The sequence below is a fragment of the Fistularia commersonii genome, chromosome 27 (assembly GCF_037954325.1).
Source record: "Fistularia commersonii isolate RoL2024-O1a breed Wild chromosome 27, RoL_Fcom_v1.0, whole genome shotgun sequence".
NCBI lineage: Eukaryota > Metazoa > Chordata > Actinopteri > Syngnathiformes > Fistulariidae > Fistularia > Fistularia commersonii.
In genome coordinates, this window is record NC_141310.1 from 6,592,299 (window position 1) to 6,607,929 (window position 15,631).

The window sequence follows — 15,631 nt, forward strand, 5'->3', positions numbered from 1 at the left end:
TGAAACTTTTTTTTCAGAAAGGCGCATAATAATCGCTCAGTCGTTGCGAAATGTAACATGCAGGACAAGGGACTTTTTTTTCATCTGTCTTTTCTTATTCAAGTACCCGCGTATTAATCAAACAATGACAATAAAATTGTCATTTAAGTGACAACAGGTACATCAATGCTAAGTATACATGTGTTTGGTCGAATACATGTGTATCCACCTACGTGTTCACCAGGTCAATGTTTATCAAGGGGTCAGCCAATAACAGGCCCCCAGGATGAATCATAAGTCGTTTATCCTTGCGCCCTACTCAGACCAGAGAGAAACCACTCAAGCTACATGATTTCTAAGTTAAACTCCTTTGATCATGAATATATATTGTGTGGTCTTTCGCTTTCACTGATGGTTCATTGTCTTACTCCTCTCAGATCAATGGGATTATTTCTTAAAAATGAGTTCAAATTATGTTTAATATAAATGTGCTTTATTCATGATTTATTTTATCTATATATTTATGTTCGATGTATATACATGTTATCATACACACACGCACACATCCAAACACACACGCATGCATGCACACACAACATAATGTAATTAGACATGGTGTAATAATTAACATGCAGTAGGTCAGACAGGATCAGACAGTTTTGGCATTGGAGATTTTTCTTAATTCGCAAGGAAAAGTATACCAAACAGATTATTTTTGTGTAGAGATCATAAATACAGACATTGTGTCTGCATGACAGTCAGAAATAAAAGTGTTATTATAGTGTTCCCAAATGCAGGAATAAACTCAATACACATTCAGCAGCTATGAGAAGCTTGATCTCAGCTAATATGCAATGAAATGTAACAGGATAATGACTTGTGCATCAAAAAAACAAAAAAATAGTCAACAGCAAAATACTGTATTTATGAGTCCAATTTTAAGGTGTAGTTTATAAAAATGATCGTGTCACTGCCAAAACAGATAAAGAAGATCTCTGAGGTGAACTTGACTGATATTCTGCTTCGGCTTCGAGAAATAAGCTAAGCATTAGAGGGAAAGTGCAAAACTGGCCACAGGTCATAGCTTATGGTCGAATTAACCCAACGCACAGGTCCGGAGACATCACATGACTACACGGATGTCTTTTAACCATAGGTGTGGGCATCACAGTGGACATACTTTACAGTATATTGACTCTGCGTCACTTCCAGTGCTTACAATAGCAGACAAGAGCAATTCTTTACATAACTTTTCTGTATGACCAAGACATTCAGTTCAAAACACCCCACGACTTAATCAACAGAAAGGTGATCATGGTACGCAACATTTCAATTATTTTTTTGAATTTTTAAAATGTTAACAGCCCCATGTGATAATGATTGTTTTCCAGTAAAACCAACCAAACAAGGTTTTATCTTGCACAAAAGCTGCTGGAACTGGATCAAATACACTGATAAAGATTGCAATGTAATGAGCTGTAGAACCTTTAGCATGCTGACGCTGTAAACAAAATACTCAGACAAGGGAAGAGAAAATCAGTTTTGATCTCGTATCAATTTTTTTTGTCTCATTTTTTCTTGGGTAAACTAAGAGGTGGCTAAGACCAGGAAACAGGTAATATTATTTACAAATTAAATCATCTGAGAGGACTTATAAGCTTCAAATTATATCATGAACTAAACAATTATTTCTCATTTCTCAATTTAGCAGACAATTCCAAAGGAGCAGCTTGACATCTTGACAAAAAACTAGTGACTGGGCTCTTCTATATTCCCTGTAAAATGGATGACTGAGAGCACTGTGGCATCATCATAAGTTACTGTCAAGTATTCTGAATTAGCACAGTGTATGAGTGTGTATTGAATCATGTCCCTTGCTCATGTCCACCTGTATTTTAGAAAGCACCATTTGTATAGTAGTGGTGTGGAAAGTTTGATGATCCAAAGTAGGTCGCTATCCAAATCAAAGTGATTCCAGTTGTAGAGAAGGGGTTGAATGATGCAGTCGATGCTTGTAACCCTGTCGTCATCATATTTGCTCCTGTCTTTGTCATTCATTCAGCAAGCTGAGACAGTATGGCTTCAAGTGTGTGCACATTTATGTTTTCAGTCTGAGGTCCCAGGATCAAACGGGGTGCCTCGCTGTTTGGTTTGATTGATTTGCTCTATTCCTGAAATTTAGCAATGGGCAGATTTGGATTGTGTGGTTGTGCATCAGTAGGTTAGTGTGTTTCCATCTTGAGAAAGTGATGGCAGAAGGAGCTTTCACCTGAAGCATAGATGGAGTGACGAGGATTCTTGAAGGCGTGTGTATGTGTTCAAATCTGCGGTGGCAATGGAGTAGCCGTCATACCGCTGGCTGCTCAGAAGTGAAGAGTTGGAGGGGGTTTTGTGTATGTGTGTGTGTGTGTGTGTGTATGTGTGTGCGTGTGTGTGTGCGTGTGTGTGTGTGTGTGTGTGTGTGCGTGTGTGTGTCTGTCTTCAGTTCTTGTCATTGCCCTCACATCTCAGGCTGCTCTGCAGTAACTGGTGGAGTTCGGGAATCAGGAGACTCGTAACGTTGGTGGAAGTTTCTTTTTCTCAGCTTCTCTGGAGCTTTTCGCCACAGAACAATTTCCTGAACACAAATGCAGGTCAATTAAGAGAAATTTTAAATAATCACAAAAGATCAAGTGTTCAACAAAAAGATGATAGAATTAGGAAACTCTAATAATTGAGACAATTCCTCTTAAAAGAGAGATTACCCAAGTGATGTGAAATTATATTGCTGTGTATATTACCTGTTGTTTAAAATATCTCCTGTCCTCTTCATCCACCAGGACCAAATTCAGAAAGTAACGCACAGAGAACTTCTTGTTGACGTCCCGCATGGTGGGTGTCAGGTCATATCCTGGTAGTAATCAGAGTGATGTTGATCTACAAGCTTACACCTCATCTTTAAAAGTGTACTTTCTCAGAGCACAACACAAACAAAAGCAGGCTAAACTTTACCATTCTTCTGATACGTATTAGGAAAATACAAGCAAATGATAAGATTTTGTTTTTTAACTAACTAAAGTCACCTGCTAAGAACAATCTGATGGGGATTGATTCTCCTTTGACTGGGGCTCCATCCATGATCTCATACTTAGCGACTGTCTCTGTCTCTGTGGTTGTACTGGGTCCTGAAAAGGAAAGAATGAAAAACATTGAAATAACTAATGGAACCCCATTTCCATGTCACAAACTATAGACCAAACAACATGGTACTGTATTTATTTTAGCACTCTGGATTCTTACCTATGCCTGTTATCTCCTTCTTGATGAGCTGTAACTCCATGTGTTGGATTTTGATCCTGACCAGCAGGAAGTAAATCTTCCCAACAATCACATCTTTTAAATGGTATCTAACAAAAAATACAGCAACAGCAGCTGTCTGAGATCATCCAAGATGTGTATTTTCTGATCTGGATTTGCAAGTATGATATGGGAGGAGAAAGTAAAACTTTACAAACTGATCTTACTTTGATTTATTGTACTCAAACTCAATGTGTAGACAGTCTTCTATACCAACTTCCATTTTAATTGAGTTGTTGACATCGGGGTAGGTGGCTAACTGGTGGACAATCAGCTCATACTCCTTCACCAGGTCAGACAGACGACGAACTATTGTCACCCTGAGAAAATACCTGAGACAAGAAAATAAATACAGGCTCTATATTCGAACTAGAGCAAAGTTGTGTTCTCTGACAATGTGGGACTGACTCAGGATCACTTCTGACTTATTTTATTTACTATCCACTGCAATGTTAATGTAGTATATGATTTTTGGCTAGGAAGGAGTCGTGGTGTATTTTGCATATTTATTGAATATGGCAACAACTACTGATGTCAGACCATTAGAGCTATTCGGACACAGTAAACTCATTCATTGCAATAGATATGTCAACGTTTGAGATTTGCTTGAATTCATTTCATTTTTAAAAGAATGGGGAAAAAAACAAGATGAAGGTTTTTGATGTTTTGACTTGATTTTGGTTTATTCTATTTCATGTATTTTAGGTGACCTCATCAGTCAAGCATCACTGACCTGATCTATAACCATGGTTCTGAGTTCAAACTTTGTGTACTGTTTTTTTTTACCGTTTTACAATTATTATATTTCTAACTTTAGACTTTGTAACACTCCATATGACTAACTGTTAAAAATTGGATTATGTTGATGATTTTCTTAAATGTACCTGCTGGCTGGATGCAAAATGACAACTTTACCACCCACCAAAACCAGCAGGAGGGACTGAAACTTGAAATGTTCATTCACCCATATTACCTTAGCCTCACATTAGCTCCTGTATAGGACTCATAGGGCTTCTCCACCTGCATGAATTCAAAGTCGTAGCTCCTGTTTTGGGCAAGTTCTCCCGGTAAAGCCAGCTCTTTCACCAAATCCACAAACTCATGGGTGTTGCTTTTATCAGAGAACAACTCTGGAATATACAAGAGATTTATTTATTATTTGGGTTCAATTCCAGAGTTTAGACACACTGGGACACAAAAATGTTCTTACGACTAGAAGCGACATATCATGTATTTGGGGATTATATCCCACATTCTTTATAAACACCAATTACATTACTCTGCTCCAACTTTGCACACAGTTGGAAGAGGCTTTAGCTTTGCCACAGGAGGCCTCACATGACAATCACATGTCTTGTTAAAAATTTCTACCACATAAGAAAACCAAATGGTGCTTGTTGACAAGCAATTTTGTAGGTATGAGGTTGGGTATACTTTAAAGAGCTTGTTAAACAATTCATGCTTCTATAAATCCTGAAACAACAATGTTCAGGAAATCGACTTAAAAGACTCATTTTACCATAATTTTGAAAAGAAAAATTGTGCACTTTCATTCCTCAAGTTCTGTATGATTTTTTTCCCCAAATCAGTACCTTTAGTAGAGTTAAAGAAATGAAAAAGATAGGATGGAAAAGACCATGAAAAAAGACAACTGCTAATCATTAGTGTAAAGCAGATATGCTTCAACTGCATTCTTACATGCACACAACTTCTACAGGTATAGAATGATGGACAAACCCATAAAGAACATCCAATAGTACCATAAAAGAAAACATGTTTCTGTACTCTGATGATGGGACAATGTTTCCATGCTTCCAATTATTTGTTTGGGTGAGCTTCAGACAGATGTGTTCATTTGAGAATGGAGTGGAAAAAGAATTCTGGATTCTGCCCCATTACCAGAGGCTGCAGTTGCTGCTGAGCACAACCACACTGTGCTGATCACTGACAATTTGTAAGTGATCAGCATCATCCCTCTAAATACAAGAACAAAATTCCTGGTATTTTGGCATATCAGATTCAGATAAACTTCATTTGTCCTCAAGGGGCAATTGTATGGCACATGGGGAAGCTTGTCATAGTTATCTATTCATATGTGTTGCAAATAACAGGAGATTGGAATGATGGGAGAAAGCGACAGATCAGACTACAAGCTCACCTATTTGTCCAACAAACTCAATGCGGATGCCCTGGTGCTCAAGTCGTTTTCCTCCCTGTTTCACATTAAGGTTTACCTGGTGGGAGATACTTTGTCATAAAACAAGAACCGTGTTTTACAATAATTTAGAGGTATTTCAAATTCCCAAACGCTACTGACTTGGACTTGGACAGAACAACTGAAGAATGATTACTTTATAGAGAACAGTATTATGAAAGGGTATGCTTCACAAAACAGCATTTGTAATAACTGCAATTCAGAACAACATATGTGGGAAATTCATTCCATCTCTGAAGAATATAAAAATAAACATTTAAACATTTTACAGTTTGCACAGTCAAACTGTAAGTATTCTTCTTTGCACCTTGATTTACCTTGCCAGACACAGACTCTCCATCATAGAACAAGAAGTGTTTTTCCACTTTGCCATCTTCTGTCTTTAGCTCGGCCGTCTTCCTGTTCTCTGCATCGTTCAGCAGCACATCTATCTCACACACAGGCCCAAATAAACCACCTAAGAAACTCTGCAAACAGAACACAAAACATGAAAAAACAAATTTGACGCGACAACCTGAACAATGTAAAAACAAGTAGGTCAGTGAGCCTCTAAAATTCAAGGTCTGGTTCTTTTCAAACCTGACTGTTTGTGATGAATTCTGAACACCAAATTGGTTAAACACAGTAAGGAAGACTGCACTGCAGGCAATTCATCACTTGGCTGTGTGCTCAACTGTATTATTTTGAAGATGGAAAGAGAGGGTTACAATAAGATTTCATCTTCAACACGTTGTCATCTAAAATATCAAAGATTTCGATTTTTTCATAGGTCAACATATTACGTGACAGAAAAACATGTCACTTGGACAGGTGGCAAACAGCTGTTTAGAGAACATAGGAGCTAACGGATGACAGAAGTCCACAGTTGCTCTAAACTCCAACAGCAGCTCGCCGTCTAATATCGGGCCGTCACCACTACATGTATTCTTTCCGCATTCATTTAAACAGGTGGAAGAAGCTGCAACCTGCCATAGATTCCGCCGTGCTGATGCAAAATCGTAAAACAAGCAGTGGCAGTGAATGTAGCGGAATCAGCCCCGTCACTGAGATGTCAGAGAGACTGATTACAAATAAAACATACCAGACAACAGATATACTTTTTTCAGAGAATCCCAAATGCTTTCCGGTAACAGATTACCAAATGGAGAAATATATAGCAAGAAACCACAAAACCTGCGACCGTTTATTTTTTAAAATGACAAAAAGACCTGATAATAATCGTAATAATTTGGTGACAGCGTAGAGTGTTTACTTTGGTAGACTGGTCAACAACGTCGTTGACAGTCCTCTGTCTTAAAAGAGCAGCGATCTGGATAAGTGTTCGGGACTATCTCACATCTTGACACTAACTTCTCCACACTGCCTCAAGCTAACAAGTCAACATAACCAAGAGTTATCTGCGACATTAGCAAACGCTGACATATTTTTTGCCGCCCCGTCGACAGTTAGAACATGACATGCAATTGAGCAGAGGTGTTACAGTTATGCATTATTATAAATGTTACTGGTAAGCCGTTCGTTGTTTAAACACTGACAGGCACCGCAGGCGGCCTCCAAACTTAACGTTCGGTTGCTAATAAGAACCACCCGTGTTAGCTTTCCTCCCATGTTTGTTAAAGAGCCACCGTCGACCGACCCTGCTGTCACTGTCAGCTTCGAATAAGTTGCAAACGCACGCAGTTTCGAAAAGACAGTCCCCAAAGGTAGTGTTTTGTTTTTTTTTTTTTTTTTTTTCCACTCACCATCTCGGCCGTCTGGACAGTTGAAGCTAATAGCTAGCCTCGCACCGTGAAGCTAGTCCGTGTGAACCAGGAGGCAGAATCACCGTCATGTGACTCGGGTCATGTGGACAGAGACGCTCAAGATTACCCACCCCTCTGCGCTGCGCCGAGCCTGTTCTGAGGAATTTCTCGTGAATATCTTCATCACATTATCAGATTGCGCACAGATGCAAGGAATTATCATTTTTGTCTTTTTTTTTTCCAGCGTTGAAAGTCACTTTGTTTCATTTTGAATCAGCGGAGTTCAGCCAGAGTTGGAACATCTGGCAAATGTGCATCCCCACCCCAACCCCCTAAAAGAAACAAATGAAAAAGTTACACTTGCATTGGTAGATTGTCTCCACTTCAAGCGGTGTCTGTTTCCAGGGACTCACTGTCAGGAGTTTCAACTCGCTGTTTTGACTACTCATTGTGTTGATCAAATCTAAAGTATCCAGTATCCAACCTCCCAGGCTGCATTCCGTGGAAGAGATGTTGGGAGGGGACACAAGCCTTATTTGGAGGCAAAAATTACACGAAAGTCTCTTCAGTGTCATAGAAATGAAAGAAATGATAACATTTTGTTTTAATCTTGTTTTTCGTATCTCGAAAACCATTAATGCCCCCTGTGGTTCATTGTCATAACATTAGATTATTGTCATTTGTGTAACTAGAACTTGTTGTTGAAATTGTTGTTGTTTTTTCATTAAATTCCTATTACAGATGAAACCACAGCTAAAAATAACAATCCACAAACAAAAAGACCGTAGGACCCCGAAAACCAGTTTTCAAATATGTTTGGTTATTTTCCCACGAACAGAATGTCTCTGACACAGAGAACCCACTCCAACAACACATTCACATACACAGACACAGAAGCAGAAATGCAAACTTGCACAAACAGAAGCAAATGTGGACCCCTTCAGTAATAAATACTTACTCAGACATTCTGCTTTTGTGACTGACTGCTAACTTTCCCTACAATTCTGTTTTGTTGTCCCCATCCTGCACATTGTCACTTTTTTCCCTGACATTCTCTCATGAAATAAGGAAAATAGAAGCTGAAAAAGTGATCAAAATCAAAATGGTTTTATTGCTTTATTGTTAGAGAGTCTTTATTGAAGATGTATTACAAATATAAAATTTGAGAAAAGAGATCTTGTTCACCCCTGCAGGCTAGAAGAAATCCCCCGAAAAGTTGTTCATCCTTATAGGGAAACACAACACTTAAGGCAAAGATTTAACATAATATAAATATGTATATACTGAGTCTTGAAGAAAAAATCTTCCATGACTCAAAAGTAACATTGTTGGAAAAACAGCTGCACTGTATGAGACAAATGCGATATCTACTACTGCACAGATGTCATAAATGTTTAATGTGTGCTTTGAATTTTTCTAATAAAAGCATTTCCCAAGTTATCTAAGTGTTTATACAGTGCAGACCATTGGTGATACTTGAACAGAGCCCATCAATTTGTTGTAAATATAAAATAGATACATGAGCCAAGCTCTTTTCAACAGGCAAGTATGCAGTAACAGGGCAGACATACAATAATTGCAAGCCTTCAATTTTTTGTCATTATTTGATTGTAGTTTTCAAAACTGCAGCAGATTGTCTTCTTTCAGCTCCTGCTCTTCCGGTCTTGTCTTGGTGGACGGAAGAGGGCCAAGGAACTTCATGATGGGCGAAATAACTCTGTCATCTTTTAAAAACAGAGACAGCAATAGATCAGGAAGGGCAGAAGCGAGGAAACGAGGAAAGGAGAAATGTATTGCATCCATTCCTTCAATACAACATTACATTGAAAATTACCTTTGAATTTTTCATTCTCCATCCCTGCCTCTGACTCCCCAGAGCCTGACTCACTCCAAGCATTCATTGAAAGCATATCCAAAAAATCCTCAGAGCTGACAGATAAACCAGACCCTTCCTCCTCATCGATTGGCTCCAATTCCACATCATCTTCCTGTGCTGGCTCTGCCTCTCTGGAAAAGGAATGGGAGGTAGACGTTGGAAACTGTTCTCTTATGTTATCACTTTACCAAAGTCCTCTATCATCCATTAGAGACCATGATGATGATAAAGTGACAAAAATTCACATTGTCAGAGTTTCCTCTGAAAGTTTTGAGATCTCCCAGTTAACAGGAGCAACTTCTCTCTTGCATAGTGCAGCACAACAGCAACACTACAGGCATGCTTTCTGAATGAATTTTACAGAGTTTACATTGAAATGTTTTCTTGTGTATTTGTGATCCAGCCCCTGATCTCCCCTGCATGAGGTTCTGTTTGTATTTTGATTTGCATTCGGATTGATCCACCACCCACCCTCAACTGCATACAAATGCAGTTCAAAGCACTTTACATAAAAGCTGAATAGGACATTAAAATGCAAATATAATCAGGAACACTGACACATTAACAGCCTACATGTAATGTTATAAAAAATTAAATGCTAAAAAAAAATCAGAATTAAAATAAATTGCTATTCAGTATATGCAGATACATAATCTCATATACTAACTGAAGAGTGTGTTTATTGATTCCTGATCAGTTGTAATTCATGGATCCCTATTTGGGACACAAGAGTGGAAGCTTTCGCCTGATTGTCAAATATGCATGGACAGGTTTTTTAGTTTTAAAAATAAACCCTTCAGATTCTGGTAATATCTTATATGATCTGAATAACACAATATATTTTAATATACTATAATTAAGTATGAATACTATGTGTTACTGATGTGGTAAAAAACAGAGAGCTATAGGAATTAGAAAATAAGGATTTACAAATGTGTTTGGTGATTAAGAGAAAATATCAGCACAACCCCATTCTAGTAATTTTAAAGTCATTTTAAGAGCTTTAAATAGAATTTCTTTAGAGGTTTTCAGTCATCCAGGCCATTGTGAATTCTTGTTCTTCTTTCATGAAAAGAATATTTCAACATGAATTGAACAAAAATTGTGTCTCACACTTTCTAAACATTAGTATTTGTCTTTCTTTTTCCAACAAAGTAAGAACGTCATATAAACGCATCCTTGTTTTAAGACAACAGCAGTTTACAGAGTCGATAATCTGGTCCTAATTAGCTCTATAAACAGTATTTTTCCAGACTAGTTGGAATAAATTATTCAGGGCAAAATATGACTGTTGCCACTTGAATTCTTGTAAATGTAATCAAATAGGGAGTCAGACCACTGTAGCAGATTCTAAACAATGGGGTAGAAACAGCAGGCTTTTAGGCGTCACAGCACACTTCCTCTCAACACTTCCCTCTGGCTTCCTGCTCAAGGCAGCGGCAGACATACTCACAAGAAATATTTCAGACGTTTTCACAGTCCAGAGACTTTAACTCAACCTGCTTCCTCTATCCTCTACAGTCATTAACTTCATGTTGATCTGGTTTTAAATCACTGGTCAATGACAAGGTTGTCTCAGTTAGACAATGCCCAAATGAATGTTGTTTATTTTCATATACATGAATTTATACTTTAGTTTGTGCATTAGCAGTTTACGCATGCAACATATGAAAGCATGGAGAGAAATATGTCATTGTTGATTTTCACTAAATAAAATGTAATTTGTGGTACTGATACCATAGAGTCTTCCACTTACGTATTACTGATAAGTAATCAGTAAGACATCAGAGGAACTATGGTTCAAGACAGAAATTGATAGACTTCTCTCAGAAGTCATACACAACTCCTAATATTAGATATAGACTAGTGTGTGTGTGTGTGTGTGTGTGTGTGTGTGTGTGGGTGTGTGTGAAAACACAAGCAAGCACACATATGTGCACAACATCTGATATTATTCAGGTTGAATGGTTTTTCTAAGTTACAGCAGATATCAGAATTAGTCAAATCAGACACTAAGTTCTCTTCTATCCACCATCTCCCAAGTGCAAAGTCTGTTATCAGCCATTTAAATGCAGCGGAAGATTCTCTACATGCTGACATGTATCATGAGACTGCAGTGCAATAAAAACAGTGCAGAAACATGACATAGAGACAACGCCAATTAAATGTATCTGTGACAACAAATATATTTACTGGAACTTAGGTCCATGTACTGCAAATACAACTAAGTGTATCTCAAAAACATAATGAGTGGCTCACATCCGAAGCTCCCACTCCTGAATCATCAGCACTGCACGAGAGAACGGAAAAGGAAAGGTTTGTTCAGGTGTCTTCAAACTGTTGTGGTGTGATCTTTATGTGAACAAGGCCAGTGATTCCCTCTCTGAATCCGGGTTGGGCAAGGAAATACATATATGGCTGGGTAAGAACCCACGTTGTATCAAAAATATAACAGCACAGAGGTGAGTCACATACACAATGCCCCCCCATCCCTCCTCTCCCCCAACAGTATCCTCAGACCAAGTACACAGAGCCCTGAGAAGGATCGGTGACCAGACAACATCCCTGGACAGGCCCTCAGTGTATAAGCCAATGAGCTGATGTTCTCACCCCCATCTTCAACCTGTCCCTCAGACAGAGCAGCCCCCCCCCCACTCCAAAAACACAATAATCACTCCCCCCTACCCAAGAAAAGCCAACCAGCCTGTCTGAATGAAAACAGGCCAGTATTAGCAGAGATAGTGGTGCTGGCCCACATTCAGAGCAACATTCCGGACACCCTAGAGCCCCTGCTCACATCAGTGAGGACCTTACCTGGTCCCTCAAGACAACCTAGACGGTTAAAAAGGCTCAACGGTGGCTTTTGAACTTGTTCTAACCAGATCTTTACATCCAGTCAGATGTGCAGCATGTAGATGTAACTGGATCTAGCTATTCATTTAACTATTTATTTGAACTTTCTGCAAACAACCTGCACCTACACTTTGTGAGTTTGCACATTCAAAGCTGCAAATGTTCAGTGTACAGGGGAACAAGTTTCCAGACTGCACATGACAATAAACACTTTGAATCTCGAAAAATGATACAAGTTATTAAGTGGAACAGGTGAAAAGTTAACTAATGTGCCTCCATTGGAATCCCAGATAAGCAGCAATATCATTACCTTGAGATGTGAAGAATGAATTGATATACTGATCATTAATTTCTATCTCTTAATTTCAGGGGGGGAAGGGCACATCTCAACGTGATTTGGGGGCCTTAACTTGAAAAGCGTTGTAAAGTAGTTGATGGAACTTTTGCATACCATTCCCAAGATACTGGATGGCCAAAGAAATGTAATCACAAAACCACATGTTTAAACAATTGCATCAGCACAGGAAAACAACATGATCTATTTCCAGCAGCTTGGTATTTAACTTCCACCTGAGTTTTAATTCTTTGGTGCAGGGGCCTGCCGATTCCCAAACATCTCCCTATCTGAGGCAACTGAGTCGTTTATCTAATCTAAGCACGCAGTCGGAAGACAGAGGGAAGTTAACTGACAGCTTATTGTCTTAGACGCCAAACAATTATGTCTGACTGAATTTAATGCCCATTTTAAACTTCAAACTTTGATTATTTTTAAGGTTACCTGATCCTAGTGAAACTAAAACTGAAGTAGAAACTATGGAGTCACAAGAAACTTAGTCAGAGGGAACGTTGCAAAGTTTTTATCTGTTTGGATAAAAGAGATATTAACTCAAATGGAAGTCATCATCCAGTGTGAACTTAAGTCCTAATGAGGTTTATCTCTGCAGACTTTGTGTTGTGCAACACCTCTCTCTCAGTCACGCAAACATATGACTGCCAGCTGTACATGTTTGAGACACTATTTCAATATTCACTGTCAAATTTTGTTTCTGATATAATTTCACGCATACCTTCGAAAACTTAATGAGGGCATAACAGGCAAAATGATAAAAAAATGAAAATGCATACATATTAGAACTATTTTCAAATTCATATGCAATGCAGTTCCTCATGCTCTTTTATATAATTTTAACTTTCCTTCTTCTCTTTCATCTCAAGCATTTCGTGGCCACCTTTCTTTGGACTTACAAACTCAGAAATGCAAATACAAAAGGAGATACACAAGACAAATGGACTGTCAGAGCTACTGCCAAACAAAAACAAAGCTGAATCAACATTTCTTTTGCCAGAGTGTGCTTTTATCTAAGACAATTTTATGATATTTCTACCTTTGAAAAAATCTCACCTTCGTCTCACTAACTTAAAAAAAATATTATATACTAACTGCTTATTCCAGCAGAGATGCACAAACGTGTTGATTATGAAGACTTACAGATACTGCGCGGCGGCAGCGGACAGTTTGCCTGGCAGGTTTGGACTCCAGTCCAGCTCTGGACTTTGGTGAGTCACACAGTTTGCCTTGTCGCCATCAGGAAGACATTTCACAAACTTATACACAGCAGTATGGGGTGCTCCTTGGAACAGAAAGACAGACACAAGTGTTAATTCCCATTCAATACATGAAGCAAGTCTCATGAGTGAATAATATCTTATGACTGATTCAAAGAATTCAGAAGACACCTTTGTAATGTTTAATTTCAATGACAAGTGTCCATATTTATATTGTTTTTTTCAAAACTTTTTTTTTTTATTTGGCAAGATGGCATCCCGCAACAACGAAAGCATAGAAAGTTCTTTTTAGCTTCATCAAATTATTTTGAATCCTCAAACCGACAAACGTCTTGTCGTGCTGACAAGCCGTGGCTGTATCTCTATCTGTCAGATCTGTTAGAGCTATCATTCATCGTCTTCACGCTGTAACCTATGACGCAATTCTTTGAATATGACGACTATTTATTTTGAGCTGGCCTGTTATTTGTTTCCTATCTTTACTTTTATTTATCAAAAGTGAAGCGTAATGTGCACAAATCTCAACAGATATCATGTCATTCTCAATTTCCTGAAAAAATGTGGTCTGAAGTATTTCGTTCCGTAACTTTGAAACTTGTTTGTGTTCTGGTGAATAACAAATAAAACAAAGTATTTTCTCTTTCTGGCTCCTGTATCCTCATTCAAACTGTGACAATCTTATAACGGTATAAATGTATTTTTTCTTACATTTTAATTTGACCTTTTTTTTTTGTATTTGCCCTATATTTGGTTTCCTCTTATTTGACGGATGAATCAAGCAAAAATTTGCAAGGTGGCTTTTGGGAAATGGAGGATGTAACTTTCTGGGTCATAAATACTCAAAGGCCATAAATGGAGCACCTTGGGTCAAGTGCCTGAATGACTGTGTGTGTGCCTGCAAACTCACACACACACACACACATACACACACACACACACACACACACACACACACACACACACACACACACACACACACACACACACACACACACACACACACACACACTCACATATATCTCACAGGTAACCAAACTTTAAGCGCTGAACCCAACAAAATGGCCCTTCTGTCCTCATAGATGGTTGAAACATGTAAATTATGCCACTCATCCACGAACCAAATTACTATATTATCATTATTGTTATTACTATTAATCTTTTTGGAGTAATACAGGCGCAAAGTGGTTATTTAGTTACTTTTTTGTTGAAAAAACACCTGTCCCTACAGGACAAAGTTCTGGATGATATTATTCAGGTCTAAAGGGTGAACAATTATAAGTAAAATAAAAATAAAAGCCTGTGGGCTCTCTTTAGAAAGATTTAATTCATTATACCCATGGTCAGACGCACAAGGTCCAACACAAAACTGGTTGATAAACTGCTTCTGTGTAACGGTTGATTTATACGGCTAATCATGAAAATGTATTATGGTGACAAGGGCATATTTTTTATCTTTCAGTATCATTTCTTCAAAAAGTTTTCAGAGAAGGAGAAATTGGAAAGAAAAGTCTCTCTCGGGCACAAATAGCCCTGCGCGTCATGATGAAACAGAACTCTTGACATGAAATGTCCATTCTTTTCTTTTAACTGACGTAAGTGGTTTTTGATAGTGTTTTAGGTAAAATGCGGTCTGCTGACAGAGAACATGAGTCATTAGTTCAGGAAACAGCCCCCAAATTGTGCTTGTCAATCACATGTGTACGCACACACACACACACACACACACCAGCTATCAGAATGGGGGCTTTCTCTCCTCTTCCCAACTTCCCTTTTCACAATAAGCCAAACCAGTAAACATCTGTTTGTTCAAATACATAAATAAATAAACATTCATAAATGATAACCTTGAAGTCCCAAAACTCACCCTGTCCGATGGGCAAGGAGAGGTGGCAGAAAACCAAAAAAAGGACCACTTTCATCCTCAGCTTCTTCTCACTTTGACCTGAAGGAAACAAGTGAGAGCAGAGGTGGCGGGTCTCTGGGTAGAGGAGCAGCGGGAGGGGAAGAAGGAGGGGTGGCTCAGCCCCCGGCCTGCGTCACTGTTTCCTTAGTTAGACTTCTGAA

The 15,631-nt window shown here is 38.5% G+C and overlaps 2 protein-coding genes across 2 annotated transcripts; both read right to left on the minus strand.

The window, feature by feature from the left end:
- Positions 1-459: 459 nt before the first annotated feature.
- On the minus strand, positions 460-7,413 carry vps26a (VPS26, retromer complex component A). Its single transcript, XM_086174954.1, has 9 exons — positions 7,273-7,413; positions 5,848-5,997; positions 5,474-5,549; positions 4,289-4,445; positions 3,483-3,647; positions 3,259-3,365; positions 3,042-3,143; positions 2,760-2,869; positions 460-2,596 (listed from the first exon to the last, which is right to left on the minus strand). Exons 1-9 carry the CDS (start codon positions 7,273-7,275, stop codon positions 2,480-2,482), a joined length of 987 nt encoding a protein of 328 aa, XP_086031080.1. The 5' UTR covers positions 7,276-7,413; the 3' UTR covers positions 460-2,479.
- A 1,237-nt stretch (positions 7,414-8,650) lies between these two features.
- Positions 8,651-15,580, minus strand: LOC147217912 (uncharacterized). The gene is made up of 4 exons (XM_086174955.1): positions 15,432-15,580; positions 13,491-13,632; positions 9,107-9,279; positions 8,651-8,996 (listed from the first exon to the last, which is right to left on the minus strand). Exons 1-4 carry the CDS (start codon positions 15,484-15,486, stop codon positions 8,890-8,892), a joined length of 477 nt encoding a protein of 158 aa, XP_086031081.1. The 5' UTR covers positions 15,487-15,580; the 3' UTR covers positions 8,651-8,889.
- Positions 15,581-15,631: the final 51 nt, after the last annotated feature.

Excerpts from the sequence above, each read along its gene's own strand:
- vps26a (XM_086174954.1), bottom strand. Across the intron at positions 5,550-5,847 it reads GAGAGTCTGTGTCTGGCAAG|GTAAACCTTAATGTGAAACA; the intron begins GTAAATCAAGGT and ends ATCTCCCACCAG. Across the intron at positions 4,446-5,473 it reads TGAGTTTGTTGGACAAATAG|AGTTGTTCTCTGATAAAAGC; the intron begins GTGAGCTTGTAG and ends TGTATATTCCAG.
- LOC147217912 (XM_086174955.1), bottom strand. The coding sequence starts at position 15,486 with ATGAAAGTGGTCCTTTTTTTGGTTTTCTGCCACCTCTCCTTGCCCATC. Across the intron at positions 9,280-13,490 it reads GCTGCCGCCGCGCAGTATCT|AGAGGCAGAGCCAGCACAGG; the intron begins GTAAGTCTTCAT and ends TTCCTTTTCCAG. Across the intron at positions 8,997-9,106 it reads GGAGAATGAAAAATTCAAAG|ATGACAGAGTTATTTCGCCC; the intron begins GTAATTTTCAAT and ends TGTTTTTAAAAG.